Source organism: Amblyomma mixtum, chromosome 5, assembly GCF_055824585.1.
Source record: "Amblyomma mixtum isolate Tamu chromosome 5, ASM5582458v1, whole genome shotgun sequence".
NCBI lineage: Eukaryota > Metazoa > Arthropoda > Arachnida > Ixodida > Ixodidae > Amblyomma > Amblyomma mixtum.
Window position 1 is genome coordinate 176003352 of NC_143016.1, and position 27587 is coordinate 176030938.

The 27587-nt window shown below is 46.9% G+C and overlaps 1 protein-coding gene across 1 annotated transcript in view; it reads left to right on the forward strand.

The window, feature by feature from the left end:
• The window catches only part of LOC149344787 (dual oxidase maturation factor 1-like), a 243493-nt gene that overhangs the window by 170590 nt on the left and 45316 nt on the right, over positions 1–27587 (forward strand). The window contains exon 2 of the mRNA XM_089546390.1: positions 20741–20798. Coding sequence (XP_089402516.1) covers positions 20741–20798 — 58 coding nt within the window. The remainder of the gene's footprint in view (positions 1–20740; positions 20799–27587) is intronic.

Sequence of the window (27587 nt, forward strand, 5' to 3'; positions counted from 1 at the left end):
AGCAAAGTTGTCCAGCCACATGGACGGCCTGACCAGCCGCACGGGCTGCGCTTGGGTTGAGGGGAGCAACTCCTGCATTGTGAGGCTCCAGTAAGGATTAAAATGGGCTTGCCGGAAAACCACTACCTGTTTTTCTTCATATGAAATATGCCACTCTTTTGAAGACACAAAGTGCTTGTGGCATCCTCAGTACACTCTTTAAACTTGCTGAAACGTTTAGAGAGCAAGCGTCTAGTAACGCCCGTGGAAAAAACATTGCCTGCTGTCGAAATACCCAAAAACCTTTCTCCCACACTGCCCAGCTTTGCACATATGCGCTTATGCTCAGTGAAATGTAGGCTGTTTACTCATGACCAGAGATAACAAGAAAACTTCCCGATCCTTCAACCTTTCAGGATGGGTGCCGTAGAGGACCTACGTTCGAACTGTTCGACGCCGTCTTTCCGCCTGAGTTGTGTGCTGTTGATTATTTTGTTTATAACTCATTGCACGCTGGATGGACGGACTGATTAAATGAACTTTGCATTCCAATATACCTTTTTAAGCTGGAGAATTGTGTCTCAAAAAATTTCCTGGCATTTTGTTTCTGGACAGTGAATATATCTGCGGTGGCGCTGTTTTTTTTAGCTCACAATGCAGAGAGATCAACCTGGAGCTGGGCTGCAAGTGTGACTGAGAGTAAAGAGAATGTGCTACAGGGAAGAATTCAGATAGATATTTTTTCTTCGATTTCTTAGGACTTCTGCTTACTTCATCCTCATCGCCATGCAGGCTTCGTCCGTACAGTACGAGATCATATCACTGATCTTTAGTGAGCCGTCACTATCTGAAAAAAATTTCTGCGTCAATTTCTTCCGCCTCTGGATTCTATGTTTCTTCAATCTTGCCGCTATCCGTCGAATTGCCCATTGTATATCTGACAAGCCTTACAACAGGCCTCGTGAAAATCGAGCTTATGTGCGTGAACAGACTCCTTAACGCGGTTGGACATAAACTGCCAACTTCAACCGAGAGTTTCATCGGCACTGCAAACGTCCTGTAGGTGCTTTCATTGCGGATATCGGCAGCCTTGCGTGAAATAGGCAGAATGCATGCACGCGATATCATCGCGGTTTTGCTACCACTGTCTTCACAATCTTGACAAGCACAAATCGCCGAGCTTCATTTTTTTTTTGCCATCTTTTGTTCTTGGTTCTTATCAGAGGCTCGTCATCACGCCACATGGAAGTTAGGTCTTCCGCGGTTAGCAGGACACTCTTTTGTTCTTGGTCAAAGCTCGTTGACTATATCGTGCATTATAACATTTCCGGCAGATCGATCACCTGCGCGCGTAATAACCTTGCTCGAACAATAAGGAAGGAACGGAAGGAAGGCGCTCGTATGACGTCGCTTGCCGGCGCCGTAGTGTACCGGGCGCTGATACTGGGTCAGGGGCGTGTTTTCAGCCCGCCAGAGCAGCAGCGTTCGCCTGATTTCAGCGGCGTACGTAACGAGCTCAAGTGCTGCGCAGAAAAACGAAAAGCGTGCCACGCTCGTTCTGCTCCAGATTTCACGCAATTTGTACGGACCGATACACTTGATTTCCAGAAAGCAGCCTTCAGCCCCTTGGCAGCATGCCTCTCGTAACTGACCTTCACGTAGGAACCCCTGGACACTGGCTTGCACATGAACGATGGCCAGCGACGGAAGTTCGATGTACTGCACCCCAAATTACTGTAGGATGAGAAGGAAGCACTGGCATGCCATCAGCTGACGCGCCACGGGGCCTCTTCATGCTGGCACATCGGTTCATCACTCGCGGTCCTCAGGACACGGTATACAATCTTGGTGCGCTCAGGACAAGCTGGCACAGAACACTGTGTGATAGCATCCTCTGACATAAAGGGTAGCGAAAGAAAAAGCGTGGATGTCTGCAGGGTGCTGGGGCGGATAAGCGCACTGCATGCAACAGAGTATAGGGTGCTCCTCTCAGCAGGAGGCTGCATTCTTGTCGCGCTGCTCTTAATGGAGCTCCAATAGGAACCCACGCATACGCCGAGGCTGTTACTTACGGCCGAAAATGCTCGGGTGCTCTTCTGCTATCCAGGGGAGCTTGGAATTGCATTGGTAAGCTGGAAACCCTCTGAACCCTGTATGTATCGTAGCGCTAGCTGTAAGAGGGACGGTGGCCTGTCTTATAATGTTGGGCGTCTGCTCAGGTCTACTTGTTCCCAGGATGGCCACATGTGTTGACCGGGGTACACACTGGCCCTAGCACAGGTAAACTTTTGTGGACAGACGAATGGACGGACAAATACGAGCAAACACGGGACACCTCAGGGCGGGAGAGGCTACCTGATGGTTCCATCCATGGTCCTAAAGGTGCCTCTTTGCTTCTCCGGTCTCGTTTTCTTCGCTCATATCAAACAACCTCGAGCGGTGCTACTTTGCGGAATAGTGCGCTAGAAGTAACGCGCATGGGCGCGCAGCAGACTTCCGTCCACGCTTTAAACAGAGTACGGCGTTCGTAGTGGCCTTCCGATAGCAGGGCGTGGCCCGTACCGCCATGGTAACGGAAGATTCTCCATCTGCCTGTACGTGGTCGGACAGGGCGCTGTGCTATGAGCGCGTCAGCTGCGGACGTCACTTAAGCAAAGCCGCCAGTTCATCGGATGCAAGGAGGTCCGCACGTACTCCCGCAACTACTCCGCGCAGTATATATAGCGCTCGACGGGAGATCGTCCCTTCAACGCGGTTCTTGCGTGGCCACGCTGTGTCGTTTGCATGGCTGCCACTCGAGGCCCGCCTCGCCAAACACTCCGCCGGCGTACTTGACCCGCGAAAGTCTGACTTCCGGCGCGACTAATTTTGTCCCGCGTGCCGAGCAACTCGAGCGGTCGGCTCGAGAAGCGTGTTCCTTTGCTGTCATGACTCGCATCGACTATAGGCCTAGGGATAGTAAATGACGGAGGGGTCAGTCAACCGACAGATGCTTTGTCTTGGCGAACGAAAATTCCGCAAAGGCGGAGAACGCAGGTACGGCCCTTGGTTCTGAATGAGTCTGTTCATTCAGATAAACGCCATTGTGACATTCGTGTTAAAAAAAAATCCGCTCACCTTGCTTCGCTTGTGTCTCGTGGCACTCGAACCCACTTCTTATACCGAATTAACGTCTGCGGTGGCTCAGCGTATTTGGACTTCAGCTAAGATTTTATGGGTTGAATATCGTGCGCGGCACCCGCGTTTCGATGATGACTAAGCGCAAAATGATCAGTGTACTGAAATTTGAGTGCGTACTGGAGAATTGGAAAAACAGCGCAATCAAAGACGAGACACAAGAGAAGGACAAAACACCAGCGCTGGTGTTTTGTCCTTCTCTTGTCTCTCCTCTTTGATTGCGCTGTTTCTCCAATTCGTAAAACATGTACCAATCAGCCCGTATTTGCCCTCTTCTGGTACTGGAGAACCGCAGCTGTCCGAAATAAATACGGGGTGCCCTATTAAGGCGTGTCTCATACCTTAAGTCATTCCTTTCTGAAGTAAAAATTTATGAACGAATAATCTTTCCGACAGCGGTTCAGCTATCGGCGGAAGCAGCTTCGCGAGGTACGATGGGAATTGGGCAAATACCGAAGCCATTTAACATGTTAGTGGGCCTGCTCTCCTGTGTTCGCTTATGTTACTGGTCGCAGAAGAAAGGAACCAGCCTCTCTTGCAGTACGTCATTTAATTTTATTAAATCAGATACTTCCATGATGGAATTACATAACTGGTAGGATAATATGGCAGCACAGCGACAAGAACAAGGTTTAGTGTTATTTTTGGACAGGAATAAGAGGCGCTCTGCAAGTTCTACGAAATGCACGCCGACTGCGGGCATGCGCATGATTGAACGGAGTTCAGTTCAATTCAGTTCAGTTCAGTTTATTACCTTAAAAGTCCCCCGTAGGGGCATTACATAAGAGGTGGGTTTTTATACAAACAATAAGGATCATGGTAAACAGTTATTGAAAAAATGGTCAGATACAAGTTGCAAAAACGAAGATGGGCAGGTAGTAGAAGCGATTTCGTGGGGAAGGCCGTTCCAGTCTGTGGCGGTTCGGAAAAAAAATGAAGCAGTGAAGGTGGTGGTCCGGGCCAAAGCCACCGCAACTTGAAGTGGATGGCTGGTTCGATATGATATGCGTGCTGCTGCTGTGATGTATGGTGCTTGATTAAGGGACGAAAAAAAGAACTTGTAGTACAGTGAAAGGCTAGCAATGCGACGTCGACAGAAAAGCGATGATAAACCAGATTCTGCTTTGAGAGATGAAACGCTGATATTATGAGTACGATGAATGAATAAATCTAACAGCGCGATTTTGAACTGATTCTAATGCGTCGGCGAGATTTGCTTGGTGAGGATTCCAAATGGGCGACGCGTATTCCAGTTTTGGCCTGACAAGTGATTTATAAGCTAGTAATTTGACATGTTCCGCGGCGTTTCGCAGATTACGTTTCAGAAAGCCTAAGGTTTTGTTAGCTGCGGCGATAATGTTAGTGACATGTGTGCTCCAAGACAAATCGTGAGAGAGCGTTACACCTAGGTATTTGTAAGACTGCACTAGTTCCAGGGGTGTGTTAAGAATTGTGTAAGGGAAACAAAAGGGACTGCGCCGGCGGGAGAAGTGCATGCATTTACATTTGTTGGCATTTAGCGTCATTAGTGAATTGTTGCACCAGTCTGAAACGCTGATTAGATCGTTCTGGAGAGCAGTTTGGTCAGATATGTTTTTGATTGTGCGGTAAATGACGCAGTCGTCTGCGAACATGCGTATATTAGAAGAAATACACTGAGGTAAATCATTAACGTATATTAAAAACAACAGAGGACCAAGGACAGATCCTTGGGGCACGCCGGAAGTTACTGGGAGGGGTCTAGATAAGTTACTGTTGATTAAAACCATTTGCGTACGATTGGACAAGAATTCCTGTATCCACATTATAACGTTAGGATCTAGGTTTAGCAGTTGAAGTTTTAGTAACAAGCGCTGGTGAGATACCTTATCAAAGGCTTTCGCAAAATCCAGATAGATTGCGTCAGTTTGCACATTAGTGTCCATGTTAGTGTGTAAGTCATGAACAAAAAGAGCTAAATGGGTTTCACAGGAGAAACCTTTGCGGAACCCATGCTGCGAGGGATGAAAAAAATTGTTACAGTCTAAGAAAGAAATAATTTGAGAGTAGATGACATAGAGAGTAGAGGTGGTTAGTAGAGGTGGAGAGTAGAGGTGGTTAAAGCGGTCATCCTGTCCTAACGGGAGGCCGTATCAATCGGTATTTTACGAGTCAGATCGAGCGCCTTTGTGGCCTCGCATAGCGCTTAGCTTGAGCTAAATAGGCTCTGGTCCCGCCCTCTCTTTACGTTAATGTGTGAATTGTGCTAACGCTTGATTCTCAACTTGAGAAAGTCTGGCTGATAAAGAAAGAAAACATGACCTTCACCGCGGAGACACTTGAAGTGCAACTTGAGCGCTGAAAAGTGTTAAGCCCGTTGACTGAACGCAAAGAAGCTGAAGCAAAGTGAATAGTGGCTCATGGGAACCTTGATCACTTGAATTACGCTTGATGAGGCGTCTTATAGCAATCTGCAAATCCCGCGCACAGTGCAGGAAACTAGAAGGAAGGTGGACTGGTGTTTTTCCATCAGGCACCTCTTTAACACGACCGTAAAAAACGCCCCGCCGCAAAGTCGGCGCCATTCTCTGTTCCGCAGACCTGGAAGCCAGTCGCCCCGGGGCTGTTATGCGTCACCTCAAAGAAGGGATCGTGCGTGCTCCGAAGCACGCCTAGGTATTTTAGGCCTGTTTGTAGTTCGCGAACCTTCTTCTTGCCCCGCCTTCTTGCGAACGTCCTCTCTCCGCCGCTCAGTCACCTTCCTTATCGCGGTGTTCTTTTTATGGCTATCGTTTTGTGTGTGTTCAGCTACTTGCAGTCCGCACCCTCCTCCCTCTTAGTTTCACTCTCAGCGCCCAGTTAGGCCTTCTCTTCACCTCAGCGCAGGGGGTGTTTGTTTGGGTTTTGAGGTCACGTTTCCCACCCGTGTTACCTGCCTTCCCCCCGCGCCCATCGGCTTTCAGCGCAGTTCACACAATTCTGGTAGCGCCGGAAGTGTTGCGGCGACAATGACTGACCCGAGAACTTTTACGCACGTAGCGTTTCAAAAGGCGTGTAGTACTTTCAAAAGGACCCATTTTAAAGGGTGCGGATTTTAGCACCCGTACTCTTTCGCAGAAGATTTTACCTGCCTTGTCTGAACAGCCCGCAAACACCTTGTCGCGTTTGCGAGAGCAGAAAGCGGGCCGTTTTCTCTCCGGTACAAGATCCTGTTGCTCGGGAAAAAAAGTTATACTTTTGATACTGCCACAGCAACGGTACAGAAAGAGCATAGTGCTTACCTCACCACCGTCATTTATCTAATCCTGGCCATGCCTCCCCTCGACGGAATATGTTCTTCTCTGTTATCATATGTACTAACATGCGCAGTCTGCTTTTAAGCGCGATAGTGCTTCTAGCCTCGTGTCTTCAACGGGCAGTAATATGCTTGTGCTGAGAGAGACCTGGTTTACCGATAATGTGAGCGACGCAAGTTCTGTCCAACTTACCGAACTTTAATCTTTTTCGTGCTGATCGCACAGGCTCCCGAGGGGATGGCGCCCTTATCGTTACAAGCTATCAGCTGCAGTGTTCCCTTAATAACATCCAATCTGACCTCGAAATATTATGGCTTCCCCCCCCCCCCCCCCACACACACACACAATAACCCCGCATTCCCCCGAAAACTGCGCGACATTTTGAAAGAACTTATAAGAAAGCGCCCTTAAGTACACGTCCTCATTTTTGGAGACTATATCTATCCTGGCACAGACAGGCTATTTTCAGACAGGATGTATCCCGGGAATTGGTGGGCGTGGGCTCAAATTTTAACCTTACCCAATTAGTAACGCAACATACTCGCATCACCGGAGATCCTGCTAACATTCTGGACCTCATACTCCCTCGCCACCCCGTGAGGCTGGACTCGATGTCTCATCTACAGGAAATTAGCGATCATAAATTCATCCATGTGTCTCTTACCTTCATTCCAATAAAAACAACTAAAAAAAACACTCCTTACAGCAAAGGAAACTATGAGACCATCAACAGGGAATCAGGAGTGTTTTTCTATCATTTCAGAATTCATTTCAGAAACAAATCATCCATGAAAACTGGTCGATATTTAAACATAAAACGAACGAACTGAATAACAAATATATTCTCGAATGCAGTTTCTATGCAAACTGGTAGAAACCATGGTAGTGTCAACTCTCTGGGAAGACTAGAGAGAAAAAAAAAGAAACATTTGTTCCGTAGTGAAAAACATAATGATAATATGGGAGAAAATGTTACGATGCTGAAAAAACATACCTGTTTTAAAAGCACAATCTATGCCACCTGTTGCCGTTGGACTCAGTGATGATTCAAGGCGCGCTGTGCACGATGTTGAGTGGGCTAACATATTTAATTATGCCTTCACATCTGCATTGGCTGAAGAACAGGAACCTCCGCCCCTCATAACGGCCAATGAACAAACAACCGAAATGTCACCCGTTACTTATTTCTATGAAACCAGCATATCACGTCTTATAGATGAACTAAAAGTGTCATCATCTGCCGGCTTTGTCGAAATCAATACAAAGAAGCCGATGCGGTGGCTCAGTGGTTATGGTGTTCGGCTGCTGACCCGAAAGACGCGGGTTTGATCCCGGCCGCGGCGGCCGAATTTCGGTGAAGGCGAAATTCTAGAGGCCAGTGCACTGTGCGATGTCAGTGCACGATAAAGAACCCCAGGTGGTCGAAATTTCCGGAGCCCTTCACTACGGCGTCTCTCATAGCCTGAGCCGTTTTGGGGCGTTAAGTACCATAAACCTGGTCACCCAAACCGAAATCAATACAAAGGTACTGAAAAGCAATCATACATGTGCCAAGTTTTTATGCTTGCTGTTCTTGCAGTCTTTTTCTACTCGTGTCATAGTGTCATATCCATGACTGGAAAGTGGGGAAGGTTGTTCGGGTTCACAAGTCGGGTAACAAATATCTACCAGTTAATTATGCCGCTCCATATAACTGACCAGCATACAGTGCAAACTAATGGAACATGTCATTTGCTCTTTAACGGTGCAGTTTCTAGATTTAAATGATTTCTTTCATTCATCGCAGCGTGAATTTCGCTAGGGATGCACCTTTGAAAGTGAACTAGCCATTTCCGTTCGTGACCTGCATGCCAGCCTTGATACTAAGCTCCAGAGTGACGCAGTTTTCCTCGACATTGCTGAGACATGTGACAGGTTACCTCATAACCGCTTATTTCTTAAACTTTCTTCTACTGGCATCGTGACATAACAGCATGGATAACCGAATTCTTAACCTACCGCTCCCAACCAGTCGTCATCAACAAACAAATGTCTCATTTTTACCTATTTCCTTGGTGTGCTCCAAAGCCACTCCTTGGACCGCTTTTATATCTAATTCATATTAGCGACCTACTTGAGCAGTTACACTGCATATTCGGATGGTTGCTGACAACTGTGTTATTTATAAATTAGTCACTAACAACTTTAACCAACAATTTCCACAAGTTATAGCCTAACTCAAGTACGAAACTGGCGCAATGACTGGCTAATGACACTTACCCCAAGTAAATGAAAATATACTATATCTTTCCACCCGCCGCCGCGGTGGCTCAGCGGTTACGGTGCTCGGCTGCTGACCCGAAAGACGCGGGTTCGATCCCGGCCGCGGCGGCTAGAATTTCTTTGGAGGAGAAATTCTAGAGGCCCGTGTACTGTGCGATGTCAGTGCACGTTAAAGATCCCCAGGTGGTCGAAATTTCCGGAGCCCTTCACTACGGCGTCTCTCATAGCATTAGTCGCTTTGGGACGTTAAACCCCATAAACCATAAACCAAATATCTTTCCACCGTTGCTGTGAGCCTCTTTTGTTCCACTACAGGGTATCTAACGCTAATGTGGACGTTGTCAAATATTAAGATATCTTTGTGTTCGTCTTTTTCATGATCTTACGTGGCATACGCATATTTCAAACACTATCCGTCAACAAAACACTTGGATTTTTAAAGCGTCATTTCCACTCTGTCCTCAGCACATGAAGCACGTCGCATACAAATCACAGGCTATATCAAGCTTAGAAATCGCATCTCCCATCTTGTCCCGTAACAAGCATATCTCTGTAACTCAATTGAAGCAGTTTAGAACCGAGCAACTAGATTCATTTTGATATCGGCATATCATAACTGTTGATATCGGCATATCATCTTTAAAATCGCAGTCCAACCTACCTACCCTTGCTCATCGCCGCCACATTGCTAGTTTGTTCGTTTCCTAGGCTCTTTTATTCTGGGCTACGACAGGGACCCTCTGCGCACCTCCACCACGCATCTCTCTTTACATTGGCCACCAGCAGCAAGTATTACCACCGCGCCCGCACACATACATTCTCTTCGTCATTCTTCTCCGGACAGCCAGCGACTGGAACGGTCTTCCCCGAGAAATTACTGCTATCACCTACCCATCTATGTTCCTTGTACGAATCGCACCCCAACTTGCATAATGAAAATGTTTTCTTTGTACACCTTATGTAATACCCTCTAACGAGGGTCTTTAAGGCTTTAAAGTTAAGTGAAGTGAAGTGTGCCAGCGTCCTTCGGTTGCAGGGTGAACGAGTCCGTTAGTTCCGCCTGGGTAATGCAGCTTTCTGGGATTCTGCGCCTCACCTACGATACTGTCCCGCTAAACATTGCCTCCATGGCACAAATGTTCCGGTCGCCAACTGCGCAGTGGTGGGGAAACGGAGGCCGAAGTCCTCTATTGCGGTGCGCTGTTATTCTGGTAACTTCTAGTCCAGCGTAGATTTTTGCATATTTCAACCTTATATCTTTAAAGGTGCCATGTAGCCTTGAGACGCCTTAACATTATTTGCACAACCATTACACATAAACCAGTGCAGAGTTCATAGATTGGTAACCTTTAGCAGACGTATTTCCTTATCAATTGGTAGCGAGGTGCTAGAAGCAGTAAGGGAATATCTCTACTTAGGGCAGGTGGTGACCACAGATCCGGATCACGAGAATGATGTAACTAGAAGAATAAGAATAGGGTGGAGCGCATTTGGCTGGTTCTCTCAGATCATGAATGGCAGTTTGCCAATATCCCTCAGGAGAACGCATATAACAGCTGTATCTTGCAGGTACACACCTACTGGTCAGAAACGTGCAGGCTAACGAACAGGGTTCACCTTAAGTTGAGGACAACGCAGCGAGCTATGGAAAGAAAAACGATTGGCCTAATGTTAGGAGACCGTGCCGAAAGATCAGATTTTACTGTCTGTTAAGGAATGCATTGAGGAAAACGGCGACGTGTCCTTCCAGAACTTAACAGGATTGTCTGTAGATAATTTTTTATCCTTATTGCCGTTTTACTTGAATGTTACTTTTATTGTTTTTAACTACCAGCCCTTTTTTGCAGCGAAATGGCATTTCCATAGGGTCATGTGTAGCCCCTATTCTCTGCGACATTTTTTTTTAGCTAAGGTAGATAAGCGGTTAGACGAGAATTTCAAAACGGGGGGGGGGGGGGGGGGGGCGGCAGTTTAACGGTTTTTAAATATGTAGATGATTTTTTATCAAAGTAGGAGACCATCACTTACCCCTCTACAGTAGGTGATGTTTTAGATACTTTTAACAAACATGGTCTTGGTTTGACTTTTACCCATGAACTGCCAGAAGTTTCGGTTTATACCTTCAATTAACGTTATGTGAAGAACACGTCTGATGGGGCTATTACCCACGAGCGAAGAACGAGTTGTTGCCGTATGACTCGGCGCACTCCAAGACTATCAAGACAGGAATAGCGTCGCTGTGCTTGGAATCTTCTCTCCAAAAATCGTGCCCACATCAAATGTTTCAGAGATTTAATTATCAGATAAGCCGGCTTGTGGCTGCAGGGTTTCCCTGGTCGGTTCTGACAGCAGTCTCTGAGGTCATCCTTCAGAAGTTCAAACGTGGAACGGGTTGATAAACGGCTGATGCTCTTCAAAAGGCCCCTAGGCCAAAGGTTGTGCCCTGCCTCCACAAAATCTCACACAACCTCAAAAAGTTGCTAGCAGGCATGGTGTACCTGTTTTGTTCTCGGCTCCCAACAAGTTGGGAAAGTTCTGCCCGCGAATTTGCAGTGCAAAAAAGCGCGAGTGCCTGAAAAAGCATCAGAAGCCGTTTGTAAGGTGTTCCACTGGAGTTGTTTATTCCAGTGCCCTGTCTTGTGGAAAGTTTTATGTAGGGCAAACTGGACTTTGTGTCAATGACCGTCTAGGGGAACACGCCCTCAATTTAGAAAAAAAAAGACGATAAATACAAGCATCTTGTTGCACATGTAAGTAAATGTAGAGCATGTGTGGCCCGGCTTGAGGACACAAAGGTTCTTGGTAAGAGTAAAGATAGGACAGCACGGATAAGCCTAGAAGCCTATCACATACAGAAACATGGCAGCGAGTGCATCAGAGAACCTTCTTTATCTCTGTTCCAGGCTGAGATTGACTTTTTAAAAGCAGCTACCTCTTGATTCGATGGGAAGATAAACGGAAGTGTGATGGCCTGGCCTACCCGCGCATGCGCTCGCGATTTGATGGCTCTGACACAACCCTTGTTTTTTTGTAATCCTTTCCATCACGGTCCTTCGGCCTATAAAAGGTGTGGCTTTCGACGAATAAATCCAGTTGACAGTTAGCGCTTGTGTGTGTGTGTGTTTCGTCTCCCTTGTCCGTGTCTTTGTTTGCGCTATAACATTTCTACTTCAAAGAGACCGGAAGCGGGCAGAGTGGGTCAGAGACCAAACGCGAGTTAATGACATCCTAGTCGAAATAAAGAAGAATAAATGAGTTTGGACAGGACATGTAATGCGAAGGCAAGATGATGGTTTGGTTTGGTTTGGTTTATTGGGGTTTAACGTCCCAAAGCAACTCAGGCTATGAGGGACACCGTAGTGAAGGGCTCCGGAAATTTCGACCACCTGGGGTTCTTTAACGTGCTCTGACATCGCAGAGCACACGGGCCTCTAGAATTTCGCCTCCATCGAAATTCAGCCGCCGCGGCCGGGATCGAACCCGCGTCTTTCGGATCAGCAGCCGAGCGCCATAACCACTGAGCCACCGCGGCGGGGCGAAGGCAAGATGACCGCTGGTCATTAAGGGTAATGGAGTGGATTCCAAGACACGGCAAGCGTAGCAGCGGGCGGCAGAAAGTTAGGCGGGCGGATGAGATTAACAAGTTTACGGGGATACGGTGGCTGCAAGTGGGACAGGACAGGGTTAATTGGAGAGGTACGGGAGAGGTCTTTGCCCTGCAGTGGGCGTAATCAGGCTGATGATGACGACGTTCTTGTGCTCCTATTAAATTTTTCTTTCTTATGTCCATTCTTACAATAATACCTATAAAACGCTGTCTAATACGAAACGGCACTTGAAGAGCTAGCATTCAGTACAGTGCCATGCTTATTAAACAAAGCGTACTTCTATTCTATATCCCACAATGGGAGTGTTCCGCTAGAAGTGCGGGAATGTAGGCAGAAATCAAAGACCACAAACAAGGTTGCTCATTCGAAGCGTTTCGAGCTGAGAATTCTATGCAAGTCACACAAAGCACCGATTAACGAGCCGAGGAGCTCATGGTTGGACGCTCGCTAGTATTAATATCTCTTGGATCTCCGACCACAGAATCATTCCAGAAAGTGTGCAGGTACTAGCAATGGCCACTACTTGTGGCAGTGAACGAGAATGGCGCAAGATACCTCAATAGTTTTAACTACCCAGGCAAGCAGTTCTGGAGCGTGCGGCGCCGTGACTTCCGCGGCAGCCAATGTGCAGAGTGCGAGCTAGCCCCCAATTGTTCTTGCATGTTGAATGACTTCAGAATTGGACCCGTGAGTCGTGAACTCCAGCTGCGGCTTTCGATGCGCTACAAGATTTTAAAGATACGAGGTAGGTTCGCTGAAGTGTAGTTACTGGATGTATAGTCAACCTTGGTAAGACACTGTCGAGACACATTTGTTTATTTAGTAGTCGAAGCTTTATGTCAGCTGTCGTTAAGCTTATGTCGTGACGTTCTGCACCAGAAGATCCCGATCCACTTTGTCTGCGCACACAAGGCGGCCGCTGTGTCGCTTCGTGTTGCGGACCCCTGCTCCATATGCAACTTGGGTTACCGCGCAGCCGCCGCGCTTTTTAGGCCCTGCATCGCAAACACCCCGCGAGCATTAGGCGGCGCGCGCGACACTGCGTTGCTATTGGGTCCAGCTGCGTCCCTTGGGGGCTCGTCGCTCATTCCGACGGCGGCGGCGCGACTCTATCGCGCGAGTGACGTGCCCGCTTTGAGCCGGTCCCGACGTGGCGGAAAACCGCGCCCGGCGTTGTCCATGTGAAGATCGGTATAAATAAAGATGACCGCCGACTGACGGCGCCCTAGGCGCCTGGCGCTCTGCGGAGGCAGAAGTCGCGGCTGAGTCGCTCGCCGAGAACGTGCTGGGTGTCGCCCTGGGCAGCCGCCGTCGCTATATCTGTACTCCGCGACCCCGCGCGCACTGAATGACAATAAAGGGCGCGGGGCGGATCGTTCTTGCATAGCTGCGCGAGCAGTTTCCGGCAGCGTTCTGACGTTGGATGATTAAGGGATTGCGAACAGAACTGTGCGGACGACGCCACAATGTTAACGCCAAGTTCAGCACTGGTTGCGTAATGCAGGCAGGTTGTTACTTCTTGACGGTAAAATAGGTCGTTATCCAAGAACGAAGGATGTCGGCCGAAACGCGTTGTTTATTATGCTTCAGCTAGGCTCATGTCGTCATAGCAAGGGGCGTAGCAAATGGACATTGGAGCGCTTTACCTACCCCGACAAAGCTCACCCCTCTCTGTACTCGATTGCCATCCACCCCTACGTGCCAACCTGCGGCCTACCGTTGATATAGCAGTAATCTGAATTACTCAGCTTAGGTCTAGGCATATCCCAGCGCTGCGCCACCGTTCCAGCAACTCTGAAACAGCATGGTTGTCGATGATAGATGTCAAGTGACCCAGCAACACTGGTTACTTAACAAGGCCACCAATAGTGCTGTTTCGGCGTAGAGAGCACTCTAAATGGGCTTACTTAGTGGGAAACGCGGACGAGAGGACTGAGACAACGGAAGGAGGCGATCTTTGTCGCCTGAGCAGAGGCTGGACGACGGAACAGTGAGAAATACGTGAGGGGCTGTGGGGTGTCCGCAGAAACATCGGGCTAGAAGCCGGCGAATACGCCTTCAGCACCAACGCATTTCACTCCCCAATTTTCAGCATTACGTAATGTAATAAAATGCTGGCGAAGTGCGGCTGTTGGGACTACGCTCAGTGCAGACTCGAGCGGCGTGGCACCCGCCTGAGTCCATTCCCCAGGTGGCGCCCGTGTATAAATGAGGAAGCGTGGCCGACTTGTGTGAGCTCGGGAATGCGCCGGACGCCACCTCTGCCCTCGGCTGACGAGACCCGACCTCTGTCAGGCAGCGGCGACCGGAAAAGCCCCTCTTCCTGGTCTCCGAAAGAGGAGCGGAGGAAGCAACGGCGCCAGAGCATCGGCAGCAAGAAAACAAGTTCATGAAAGCATCTACAAACAGGGTGCATTTTATTCCAACGAGATGTGACGGCGTCTCGAGGACGAGCGGCCGTGTAAATTGACCTTCCTACGCTCCAATCAAGGATGTGCGGCGTAGCCCAGCTCGACTTCTAAGAGTTCCACAGTCGAATTGAATATTTTTCGTATGTTTACAAAAATGATTTACGGGGTATTTGGCAGGAGTTTTGCAGGCACAGTTTCACTGGGCCGCAATAGCAACCCGACTTCTTGAATTGATCTCTTTTATATGGCAGGTACGTGCACAGAAAAATGAAAATAAACAGACAAAAGGTTCCGACACTTTTCGCCCTCAGCGGGTTGAAGTGATGGTAACTCTCAACGGTCACAGCGCTCACTGCAATGCCGGGACTGCCCAGACCATGTGACCACGCAGTGCATCCATACCTTCCCTGCCTGGAAGTATTCTTTGGTCAGCAGGGCAAGGCATTCTACGACGGCGTTAAATCCAGAGAGAGCCCCACATACAGCAGCTGTCGCTAAAAAGAAAGGCGAAGAAAAAACGGAAAGGGCAAGTAATACAATGATGCAGTGAAGAAGTAACGGAATAAAGAGAAGAAAGGGTAACGACGAAATGAGATAGAGGGGAAAAAATAAAAGAAAGCGAAGACAAAAAGCTTAGCTCGCGCATTGACAACTGCTTAACCTACCTGGTTCACGTAGAATACCTGACCTTTCCGTGGCATTATCTCGCTTGCTATCGATTCTGATGGGCTTTCGCCTGACCAGCTCTCAAGTTAGTGCCATCTTCAACGCATGCGCTGAGTACATTAGAAGCGCTCCTACCGCAAGAAGGCGCGCACCGAATTGTCCTTTCGTTTGCCAAAAGATAAAAACCTCGCAACGGAAGGCGGTCGTCACCGCGGTTCAACGCGAGTGGAAAGGCTGCGCCGGAAGTTGTTTTCTTCGCCCGGTCCACTTCTTCGGCCTCTTCTGCCGGCGTGGGAACGTAATTGGCACGAGCAAACAGATTACGCTAACAATGAATGCGTCACTCGTCTGTCAGTCCAGCCGCTGCTGTGTCGTGCAAACGCCGACTCAGTGCGTGAAGGCCTTCGTGCGTTCAATGTGGCACGCTGTGCGATGGTGCACAAGGCTCCCGGGTCGTTCGGTTACGAGTCCGCCGTCGTGTTGGCCGTGCCAGCTGAGCAGACGGCAACGTGAAGTGGCGCCACTTCATCATAGTCGCTTTCGATGAGCACGTGACATAGGCAGGCGTCCTTCGCCTTGCTTGTCCGATTGGGTTGTCTGCTCGAGGTTGTAGACAACGTCTGATCTGATCGGTGATCTACCGGAGACGTGGGCAATTCAACAGACAGCTGATGGCCGCTTAGGCAGAACACTGCTACAAAATTTGTTGTAGCTTTTATTCTGTCAGCAACACATCCGCCCATCTCTTCCTGACTACTGTGATCTTCTGGTCTGAGACATTTTTATCGCTAACTAGGCGGAGTGCGTAGCGCTGCAAGTTAAAGGTACTGTTCCCGTCCGAGTTGTGCTGTATGGGTGTTCCTATTAAAGTCTACCCCAAAGCTATCTACGGATGTGCCGCAAGAACAGCTCTAACGTTGTTCCTCGCTAACTAACGACTGAGCTAGAGCATTAGGCAAGAACTTTTCACTGCCTTACACAGTGCGCTCAGGTGCCTATGCTCGCCTCAAGCACTTAACCGCTCGGCCAGCGACAACCCGACGCTGTGCGCGGCGGCGCTCGGGGTGTTTTTCGCAACTCTGAACGCCCCATCCAGCCACAGTGCGGCTGGCCAGCTTAGGCGTACTGGCGCGCGCCGGCCGGCCCCGGTCGCCGCGGAGGCCGTTTGTCACACCGCGAGAAGCGTGAAAAGTTGTGCGCGAGTAGGGGCTAACGCAACCCGGAGATACGACGACGACGAGTCGGCGGGATTAATTTGTCCTAATTGTTGCCGCCGGGTCGTTAGTGAGAATCTTAATTTACTTTCATCGGGCCACCTGGGGGTTGGTGGTGGGAGAGCAGAGCACTTGCCACACCGGCTCTTCTTGCTGCTCTTTACTCTTCGGCGTTGGTTTCCCCCCACGCGGCCTGGCCTGTGCAACAGGGAGTGCCCCTGAGTTCGCTCCCGTGTCTGGGCGAGGCCGCGCAGGTCGCGTGCGTGTGTGGTCATGTGGCGCGAGCTGAAGGATGTGTCCGCTTTGGCCGCCGATTGGCGTGGTTCTCATTAGCGAAGTTAATGGGCGACAGAACGGCCACCTGTGACCGTGTACCTGCTGCCGTAGAACGCACCAGCCGGCATGCGCAGAATACTGCATCCCGACCAGCACCGGCACACTCGCGTTTGAAAAGCTCGCGCTCTGTTCATTGCACACGTACTATCAGCGTCAAATGAAACGCGAACAAAACACCTGAAACGCGAGCACAAAAAAATCAAGCATATTAGCGGCTGGAGATGAAATACAGGCGTGGCCTAATAACGCTTCGGAAGAGCGGTCTTTTCGGCTTCGATGGGAAAATCAACTGCTCTTGCATATTGTAAGAACAAAATGCTCTTGTAAGAACAAATAGAATCCTGTACCTAGGAACACCACCTCCTGCTCAAGACCCCAACCCCTAAACCCCGGCCCATTTTACAGAATAAAGTTTTATACTACTACTACATACATGTATTTTGCCTCCCTGGTATAATATCTACGAGTTGTGCTGTTTGCGTTTCAATTCGCTTGTTCGCGTTTCAATTGACGCTGATAGTACATTTCTCAGCTAGGGAACGAACGGTGCCAGTGTTAACCAGTTGCACCACGAAAGAGCGTCTTGTATGCGCGTCTGCACCGAGCCCCGCATTTCGTTGCCACTGAAGTGGAAGACAGTGCAGCAGTGCGTAGATCAGATCAGGTGCCGGACTTTGCAAGTAGTTGTTTGAGCATTACACAGTGTACAGGTCTCTCCAAGACGAAACTGAGGAAATCTTGAGCATTCAGATAATAGTGACGCGATATATTTCTTTTTTGTTTCTTTTCAATACGGTAGGTACCGTTATGATTCCCTAGCAGCTCGGTGAACACAAAATGTACAGTGAATTAAAAGTTGCATGGTAACAACGGGCACAAAACAAACTTTGCGTGGGCAAAAACGAACACCAAATTAGAGCAGGTTTTAAAAGAAGAAACGATCAGTACGCGGCGAAGAGTGGAAACATGTGCTCAATTCAAAGAGACAAAATCCACGCGAAACTGCATAAGGTGAGCAACAATATTAACAATACAAAGAAATCTGACTTTTGTGTTCACCTGTTCATTGGAAATCATAAGGCGAAGTGAGGGTGGCGCAAATGCAAGTTCATCGTTAAAAGATGAAGGAAAAGGTCACATTCACAACGCCTACGTATTTGACTGAGAACATTATTCAGCTCAGGTTATGGCCTCAATCTTTGCAGAACTCTGTGCATGGTAATCGAGGCGTCTAGTTGATTCCATTTTCGGGTAGAGAGAAAAAAAAATGAATTCTTAAATGCATCACTGTTATTTTCCCATGTTTGTGCCGTGTCGGTCGAGAATATACGTGTACACACTGATATTATAATTGTTATGTAACAGTCGGTACAGAAATTTTAATCGCGCATTCTTAGGTCTAGTTGAGAGGGTCGCAGTCCTGGTGCAACTGCCAGGTCACTTGGGAAGTTAGTGTGCTCATACTTGTTATAAATGAATCGCAGTGTCTTTCTTTGTATCTTTTCCAGTTTCTCACTGTTAGTTCCTGCTTGTGGAAACTAGACACTGTGAGCGTATTCTAGTGTACCTATTGAACGTTTTATATTTTATAAGAGCTTAGCTGTTGGTGGTGCGAACCTGAGCCACCTTCTCTGCGAAAAAAAAAAGTTTTCGCAATGTTGGTGCTGATATATTAGCAGTGTTTGCATCCCATCGGAAGTCAGCAGTTAGTGTGACACCGGGATAATGCTGATGAACTTAACTGAGTGGAGTGCCGTGAATCTGCAAGAGAAGCATGAGAATTCTTTCCGCGTTACGGATATGGATATAGACTTTTTCAATTGTATTGTCATAGCTTTTACTTCTCCGTGCATGATGCAGTCTTCTTCTCGATAAAGCTTGCTATCACAGTTAGCTTGTGCAGTGATATAATTAATAAAATTAAAAATAATAGCGAACCAAGGGCGGAGCTTTGCGAAACCCCTATGTAATACCCCCTTATGTAATACCCCCTAACTACCCCCTAAACCTTGTCTCTGGAGGGCTGACCGCTTGGTCGTTTTTTTTTTCTTTTTCAGCGGCGCTTTTTCCTCCTTTATGCGTGACGAGCACAGTTTTTCTGTCCTCTAATTAGTTGCTATCGTGGCACCTAATATCCAGAAGTCTTTTCCAAACTGAATAGCATAATAACCAAAACATTCGTCTTTTTGTACAGACTGGTTTCTCCCTTTCTTATTGAAGGTAACTGTACGATTGGCCACTACTGCCCTATTGCTGTTGTTCTCATAGACTGGACTATAGCGACTGCCAAAGCGGCTGGCGGGAGCCAATCACAAACTGTTCTGACGTGCAAGATCCATAGGCGGTCCTTTCTGATCTTTTGGCGCTGGCAGTAGCGGCTTAGTTCAGTGCAAACAAGAGGCACCCTACGAATCTGTTTCCCGAATAAGGGCGCTCACCTGAAGCATACAACTAAATTATTCACAACCACGAGCCCCGCACTTAGTCGTCGCATTGTAGCTGTCATATAACCTCGCGGTCCTCTTCTTTTAGTGGCTTTACAGGGCCTCGTTAAGTATGCAGTGATTTTAGGTCCCGTTCTTGGCAAAACGGGCAACATTACTGAGGGCAACATTACCCCTAAAGCATAGCGGCGCCGACACCGAAACAGAAGGTGTATCTTGCGAATCGTTCTGAATATTTCCGCCCGAATGGTATCCAGCAGAGAAAAAAAAAGGCTTTCTATACTCCAGGGCGCAGAGCAGCACTCGAAACAACGCGGCCGCAAGTCGAGTGGCTGCAAATCGAGTGGCTTCGTTTCGTGACGCCTCAATCTGCTCAGTCACCGCATTACCGTCGCGCGCTATGAGCCTGAATTGGCGAATGGCAGTTGCTAGCGAATAACTCGTCCTCAGTATCTCTTTCGGTCAGCATCTGTTTCTAGGAGTGCAATACACTAGATTATACGAACTCAACCTCGCTGCCTCTATTACACTGCTGTATAGGGGCAATTAAAGCTAAATAACCCAGTATCTACATAGAAAAAGAGCTTCATTGTAAGAAACTGCACACAGTAAGCGGACCTTCTCAGGGTTCAATTAGACCTCTCTTGTTGTACCTAGCGAACATACTTGTTTCATATCCTGCTACACAATCTTTCGGAACCACCATTCCTAAGTGCCTGCTGTGTGAACGCTCCTTGTCGATATATGCTGCGTAAAGAACACAGTCATCACTCCTGGTGTCATGTAACAAGTCTTCTCTCTTAGCAGTGCTAAGACAAGGACCATTTGCAACCAACTCGCCCCAAAGCGCGCACGAAGTGCTTCGTGTGTGCGAGTCTGTTTTCTTGACTCGTCCGTAGTGTTGTCTAAATCGGGGGTGTTCCGTGCCGTAATCAAATATTCCCTGAGGTATACCCGAAATTCCCTGCTCCAGACCGTTTCTCTCTGCTGAAGCTTGAGAACAACGCTAATCTGTAAAAATGCAGACTACTTTGGTTATAAACGTTACCTGAAAAACATTAAAAATTCACTTTGGGCCAAATTTTTCCCGTCAGATTATCCCGAATAGGGAGAAACCACGCATGAAGCATGTACTGATTTGCACAGCGCGCAGCATTTAGGTTCTCCCTTTGACCTTAATTATTCCTTGTCGCCAGAACGGGCGCGCAGCGTAGCGTTAGCCAGTTACAAATGTCGGATAGGACGCATTTGTTGAATAACTGCCGTTACAGTGTAGTGTCTACGCTACATTTTCTCTATGTCTTTTGTTTTGTCGTATCATATTTCGACATTCAGACATTTACATGTATGTATTTTGTTCTTTTCCAGAGGTTATCAACGTTCGTCAGCGTCACAATAAGCCTTCTTGTCGGGGCAGTCATACTAAGTGAGTATTCTCTTTTGGCTTCTCTGAATTAAGGGTACCAATTGCAAAATAGTTAAATTTTTATCAATTTAAAGCAATTATTTTATAAAAAATTCATGCTTGCGTTTACTGCCGGGTCATTTTGGATTCGCTCATGAATTTGCTTTGAGAACAAAGCATGGGAAGTTCCATCTGTGCGCTGGGTGCTTATTTCTAGCGGCCCACTAATCTTCGTACTGGCTTGAGATTTTAATAACGCCCGCAAAGCCGTAACCAAATTTTTTCTGCAGTTTTCAGTGCTTGAAAAAGTGCTGTTTTTTCTTTATTTTGTCGAGAAGTTTCCCGCGTCACAGGACTTTGGGCGAACGTAGATACGAGAGGAGTTTTCAGCGCTGGGAATAGTAAAGAATATATTTTATAGCGCATTTACTCTCTGAATTTATTTTCAAGAGTTCTTGACCCACTAAAAGAAGAAGCTTTGGCATTGTTATCTTCCGTGAAACACACAGCGGCGTATGCTGAGCTCTCCTTGGGTAATCGCTAATCAGCTTACTTTGCGTTTGAACACAAATTTTCAATTTATGCCGGTTCATGCAAGGCGTGATTTCATTCAGGCTGCTAGACTTTTTGACGACAAGAGAGGTGCCCTAAAATCGCGCAATTTCAATGTATGGGGCGATATTTTTTTTTTTCATAGTGAGGCAAATGCATAAAGCAGATATCTAGAAAAAATAATAAAGAAATTTTTACGTGTCCATCGCTTGAAGATTCTGAGGGCATCTTCCGACAGAATATTTGCACATGTCAAATGAGCTACCACAAAATACGACTGCAAACATTGCAAGGGTGTTTTTTTTAGCATTTATATCCAAATTTTGCATTTGACTCTTACAGATATAATGCAGCATAGATAGATTGTTTTTTTTTTTTCAGAATATTTTGTTTCAGGTGAGACCAGCCTCCTACTTAAAGAGCAACTTAGAGTAACTTAAACGGCAACTTGGGCAAGAATTAGAGCAGGGTATGTTGCTTGGCTAGGTGGTTTTTGGACGGGTCCGTCGAGCGCAGTAGGGTCTCCCATTCCTCCCATGTAGTCTGCAGCTCCGGTATTTAACAGGGCCATGTGTGTGAAACATGCGGGTAAAGACTGCGAAATCGTTTTGCTCTAGTATTTAAAAGAGGGGCCGAATAAATCGGCGTCGGCGTTGAGGCTTCTCTGCAGTGCACAGCGATGGGCAGAGGCCCCTATAATGACGTCACATACGATGGCGCTGTTGCCAGCGAAACAACGGCTGTTTCATGGAAGAAAACCAACGCCATCGAAGGGGACACTCACGAAGCATTGTTTGGCGGCATTGGACGTCGCGACATCGACGTTGATGTCACCATTTTAAATTCCAGAGCAAAGATACTTTGAATGCTTTACCTGGATGCTTCATAGGTTCGAATTCTTGAATAACCTGGAAATCTAAAAAAAAAAAAAACACATTTCAACTTACCTTTGAAGAAAGAAAAACTTGAGTATAGCCTTTTGCTGTCATGATTTTTGCAATAAGCATTGCAAAGAATGCGGATGTGAGGAACAAATAACTCCTGTTGCTTGCTGCTCATCCTGCTGACTCCACGTTAGCTGGGGCTACATTTGCACAGCGGACCTCCTGTTCTCGCAGCATGCGCGGTAGTCACTAAGCTTCCCAGTCTCGTTGCCACTTTCCATGATCATTGTATTCAAAAAATGTTACATCGGATGACACCTTTTTCTTGTTGCCCGCAACATTCTTCGGGAGGAGGCCATCTAAACTTTGAATGATTAGTCTGTATATCTTCACAGGAGAAAGCTGAGTGAGGTGGAGACTCTTCATGGTATTATTGTGGGTACAAGGACCCATTTGCACGTTCTGTGTCTTCATTTCTACGTCTCTGTACAGATTTCGCCCACAAAAACGGCTGTAATGTATAATTGTTGTTTCGCTTGTTTTTTTATCTTATAACCCGTTCAGTGATTTCGGGCACAACGAACAAGGTGCTAGCCTTCATTCTCGTCTTGTTATAAGAGCTTGCAGGTTCAGTGTTATTATTTTGCATACTTGTATATTTGTGGACTGCCTGGAAGTATTCTGCCTTAAAATACCGCATTTACTCGGAGGTCGACGCCTATACATTGGGCTCCCCGAGAAATGAAAAAAAGTATTTGAATATAAGTCGACCCATATCTTTTGAAAAGCATGCACATACGACGTAGGACAGGCACACGCTTTATCTGACTTCAATCTCTGAAAAGCGAGCAAATATACAGAAACCTAGGCATGCGCAGAAAGAAAACTGATATGCAATCAATAGAACCGTTCAAGATATGAAATCTTAGCTTTAAAAAGGTTCACAGATGTATCGCTAACACAACTTTTTCCTCTTTTTCTTATGCGGTACACCTTCAAAACCTCCCGTGCTTTACTATTACCGCTGCTGCCCAGAACGCCAAAATATACTGCTTTCTAAGCTGTCTACCACGATAAGACCACAGAAATGAGCGAAAGAGCAATGCGGGTACACATAGCAATTCACTGCGTGCACCCGCATGATGATGATGAAGACCTGCGTCACGAATATTGGTCGAGGTTCTTTGGTCACGAATATAGGTCGATAACTAATTAAGGGCAACATTTCTGAAAAAAAAAAGGTCGACCTATATGCGAGTAAATAAGGTAAGCGCGCCCTTCGTAAGAATGCATTTGGGCAGCGCCACTAATCTGCAGTCTAATGGTCTTCAATAGCGTTGCCTCGGAAAATCTCACCAGCTTTTAAAAGGGGCTGAGGAACCGTATCGGGCTTGGCTTGCGTAGCTCCGTGCCTAAAATTCACGCCAACACACAGCTCCCCTCACCCTATTGAAATACCCAGATAGAGTTAATAATAACTGGCTGTATACTTAAGCAACGTCTGGTGGCTCGGAGAATCCAACCTGCACCCCGAGGAACATAAATGCTTGTTCCGCAGAACCCAGTCTGAGAACCTCTGCTTTAGGAGTACGTTTTCTTCGGCGTTTAAAGCTTGTTTCTTGGGCCTTTTAACGCTTTCGCTAAGCTATTTCTTCGTAACTACTGACCTCCGTCGCAAAACACTAACGAAAAATCTAGAATAGCTCGATAAGAACCTAGTATTCGCACGTGATACGGTCAGCGCAGCGGGCGGTTTGTTGACACACGTGAAGACCCATTTGGTTCATACTGAAACAAACTGGCTTTGTATTCGGCTGTTTTGTTTATTCGACGCATATTGTTTGGAATGACGCGTTGTACCGAAATCTGCTCATTTCGGCCTGGTGCTGGTAGCGGCCATATTGTCTCTCGGCCCACTTCGTAATGACAGAAAAAAAAACTGAGATAGTTTTGGTTTCGCCATTTGGCTCATTTTGAAAAAAAAAAATCCTTAGATTAAAATTTCACTTCTTTAGCACTGTTGGTCCCTTACAAGCTGATGCTGAAAATATAAAACTGCGTCCGTTTAAGCACTTGAAGGGATAAAGTTGGAATATCAAATTTATTGCGCAGAGAAATGTGCGAACTTCTTCTTAACTACCCCGCTTTCCGCTTAAGTGTAAACTAAAACGGCAATTTTATCAGGAATTGGCGATTTTCGCAGAATGCTACAGTCTCATTTCGTTTCTTGGAAAAAAAAACAGCGCTAAACGAAAGGACAACGAAAAAGAGTACAAAAGGACTGGCGCTGACTATCAACTGAAGGCTTTATTAGGAACAACACGCAATATATACTCCAATGACAACCAAGAACGCATGGCAACACCAAAAGCTACAATGATACATCAATCACCTGGATCATGATACTTCAGTTCACAGTCATGAACTGTTACAGAAAGGATGCTCACGCACGAGTCACTGTTTTTTTTTGTCCAGGTGATTGATGTATCATTGTAGCTTTTGGTGTTGCCATGCGTTCTTGGTTGTCATTGGAGTATATATTGCGTGTTGTTCCTAATAAAGCCTTCAGTTGATAGTCAGCGCCGGTCCTGTTGTACTCCTTTTCGTTGTCCTTTCGTTTAGCGCTGTTTTTTTCCAAGAAACATGTACCAACTAGCTCAACTCTCCGTTTTATTGAAATCTCATTTTGTTAAAAAACTTCGGATCTGTAGGAATGAGACGACAAGCTGCTTGTAACTTTTTTATTTTCTTCACTTTATTGTTTATAAATTTGGCTCTTTTATCCAGACTTTGCCTGCATGAAGCGGCGCATTATTCCTTTATATTATATTTCCTGAAGTTCGTAAAACTTCACGAAAATACGTGCGGTGATCGGCAACTGACGGCATTTGTGTTATTATCTTTGTACTTGAAAAGAAAATCTAGATTCAATAATGAATAACTTCTCAAGAGTGCTAAATTCTTGGGCGATGAATAAAATTTAATTCTGCGCAGAAATCGTGCGCTCAAAACAGTCCACCGCTTAGGTCAGCACGTCTGAAGCAATGAGCAAGGGTATCGTTATCATCAGCCTGACTACGCCCACTGCAGGGCAAAGGCCTCTCCCATTTCTCTCCAATCAACCCTGTACTTACTTTGCCAGTTGCGGCCACGTATCCCCGCAAACCTCTTAATCTCATTCGCCCACCTAACTTTCTCCGGCCTCCGGCTTGCCTTCTCTTGGAATCCACTCCGTTCCCTTCGTACTGGTTGCAAAATGCAGGTGAACGAACGAAAGTGCTAGATGTCTACCGCATTGTAGTCGCGAACACAAATCGCACGAATAGCATGGTTAAGACAGAAATCACAGCGAACAAACAAGTTGAGTGCTTGAGAGCCCGAGAGAGGGGAGGAGAGGCGGTGCATGAAGGTTTACTAGATCCTCATTGAAAACAGAAGATAATAAAAGGGAAATCATGAGATTGGAAACATGCACGTTAAGAATACATAGCACGTGGAGATGAACTCCAAAATAGGTACGCATAAAAACGAAGAAGAAGAACATAGGAAAAGAATAACGAACCTGTACGCATTCAATTATATGCAAAGGGTGGTTAAGCTACCGTATTTGGAGACACTGCGATCGTCATTCAGGAAAAAAAAATGAATGCTTAATAAGGCCTCCAGTGCCGACAGTCACGCTTTCCACAGCCTAAGCAATTTTTTCAATTGTGGCAGGTCGTTTGCCTAATCAGTGTGGCGATAATCACCGCACCTTAATCTTGGGGAAGCACCAGTTCAACTCTTCCCATGCGTGACTGAACGTGCAGCAATGCGGCGCATCTCGAAGCGTTGCGGGAAGCTGCCTTTAAAGCCTTCCTGTCGTAGTTGACGAGTGGTGAAAGGAACACACCGTTACGCATCGGAACTACACGATGGGATTTAGTGTGCACAGAGGTCTGCTGCACGGATTAGCCGCGCAGTGTAGCTTGCGAATCATTCAGTTATGCAAGTGGTTTCTTCGGTCGTGTGCCTAAGCGCTTGTTAGTGCAGGTTATTCGTGCGGGCACTGATTCTAGAGACCCATTTATTTCCCTCGAAAAGCGCCGCTAGGTGTATTACAGAAAAATAGTGAGTCGGTAAATAAGAGAATAAAAGAGAGCAATTCCTATAAAGGCAGTCAATAAGCGCGGAGATGCCTAGGAGGACGCGTTAGCTGGAAAAGCATAAAGAAAGTTGGTTCTCTAAGGTGGGCCTTAACACACTGTTTCTAAATCAGTGGACGGCGTTGAAGTAAGGCAGAGTTTAGCAAGTTGCTTTAGTCTCCGATGAGGGTAATAAATGCGTTCGAGGCTTGGATAGGTGTGCAGTTAAAGAATAATCGGGGAATACTGTAGCTGCCAAACCGCGCCAAAGAATTGTGAGAGTGAAGATAGCACTGCTTATGAAAGGGCCGTACTCCTGCAGCTGGGGCATTTTTTGGAATTTTGAGTCTTGGGATCCAAGTGTGCAAGTTTGTGTCGTAATTAAATGACGGAGTAATGAATTGATGAAATGAGGTGAGCTGGGCGGTTCGAGGCATAATTTAGAGATGTTTCTGAGCAACATGAAATTACACTGCTCTGCAGGCACTCTACGTATTGCGCGTGAATGTTTTGCGTTGTTTTCTTTTGGCAAGTGAGGGTACGCGGCAATAACTTTCCCGTAATGAGAACGCCAAGGGAACAACATTATTTATTTTATGCAGTGTTGAGCTGAGGGGATGCGTGTAGGAACGGTTCTAACGTTTCCGACTAACAAGCATGAGCGGACACATAGGAATGTCCGCCCTTGGCCGAACGTTTAGAAGTTATCCGAGGGCGAATGGAACTCTCGCTCTTCTACAATAGCAGTGTTTCGCTGATATCATACTGCACTACGCTGCGCTTTGGTAGCACTAGCAGCCGTATGGAGTGTGTCATACTCTATGACAGCATTCAACGCTTGCGAGCTCTTAACGTGTGTCGAGGCACTTCAACGGGGCTACCCGATCGCGTGGATATGTCGCCCACTGTTGTGCGACTCGCACTGACCTTATGATTCAAAGTGCTGACTGTATAGCACAAGGCTCTGCCGCCGCAGATATGTACATTTGTGTCAGTTCATAATTTTACATTTTCTTCTTTTGAGTTTGGAGGTGAAAAAGGCAGATGACGAAAAGCTAGTCTTAAGAAGCTTTCGCGGGAGCAAAAGTCTAAACTCGGTGCCCCGTGCATGAGAGGAATAAAAACGGCCACCTGCTCAGGGGTAATTGCGATCACGTCTTCGGTAAAGTTGGCCCGGGAACCTACAATTGTTAGCTGTTCCATGTTTAGTGCAATGTGCTTCCGTTGCTTCCCTTGTTAGTGCTTCATTT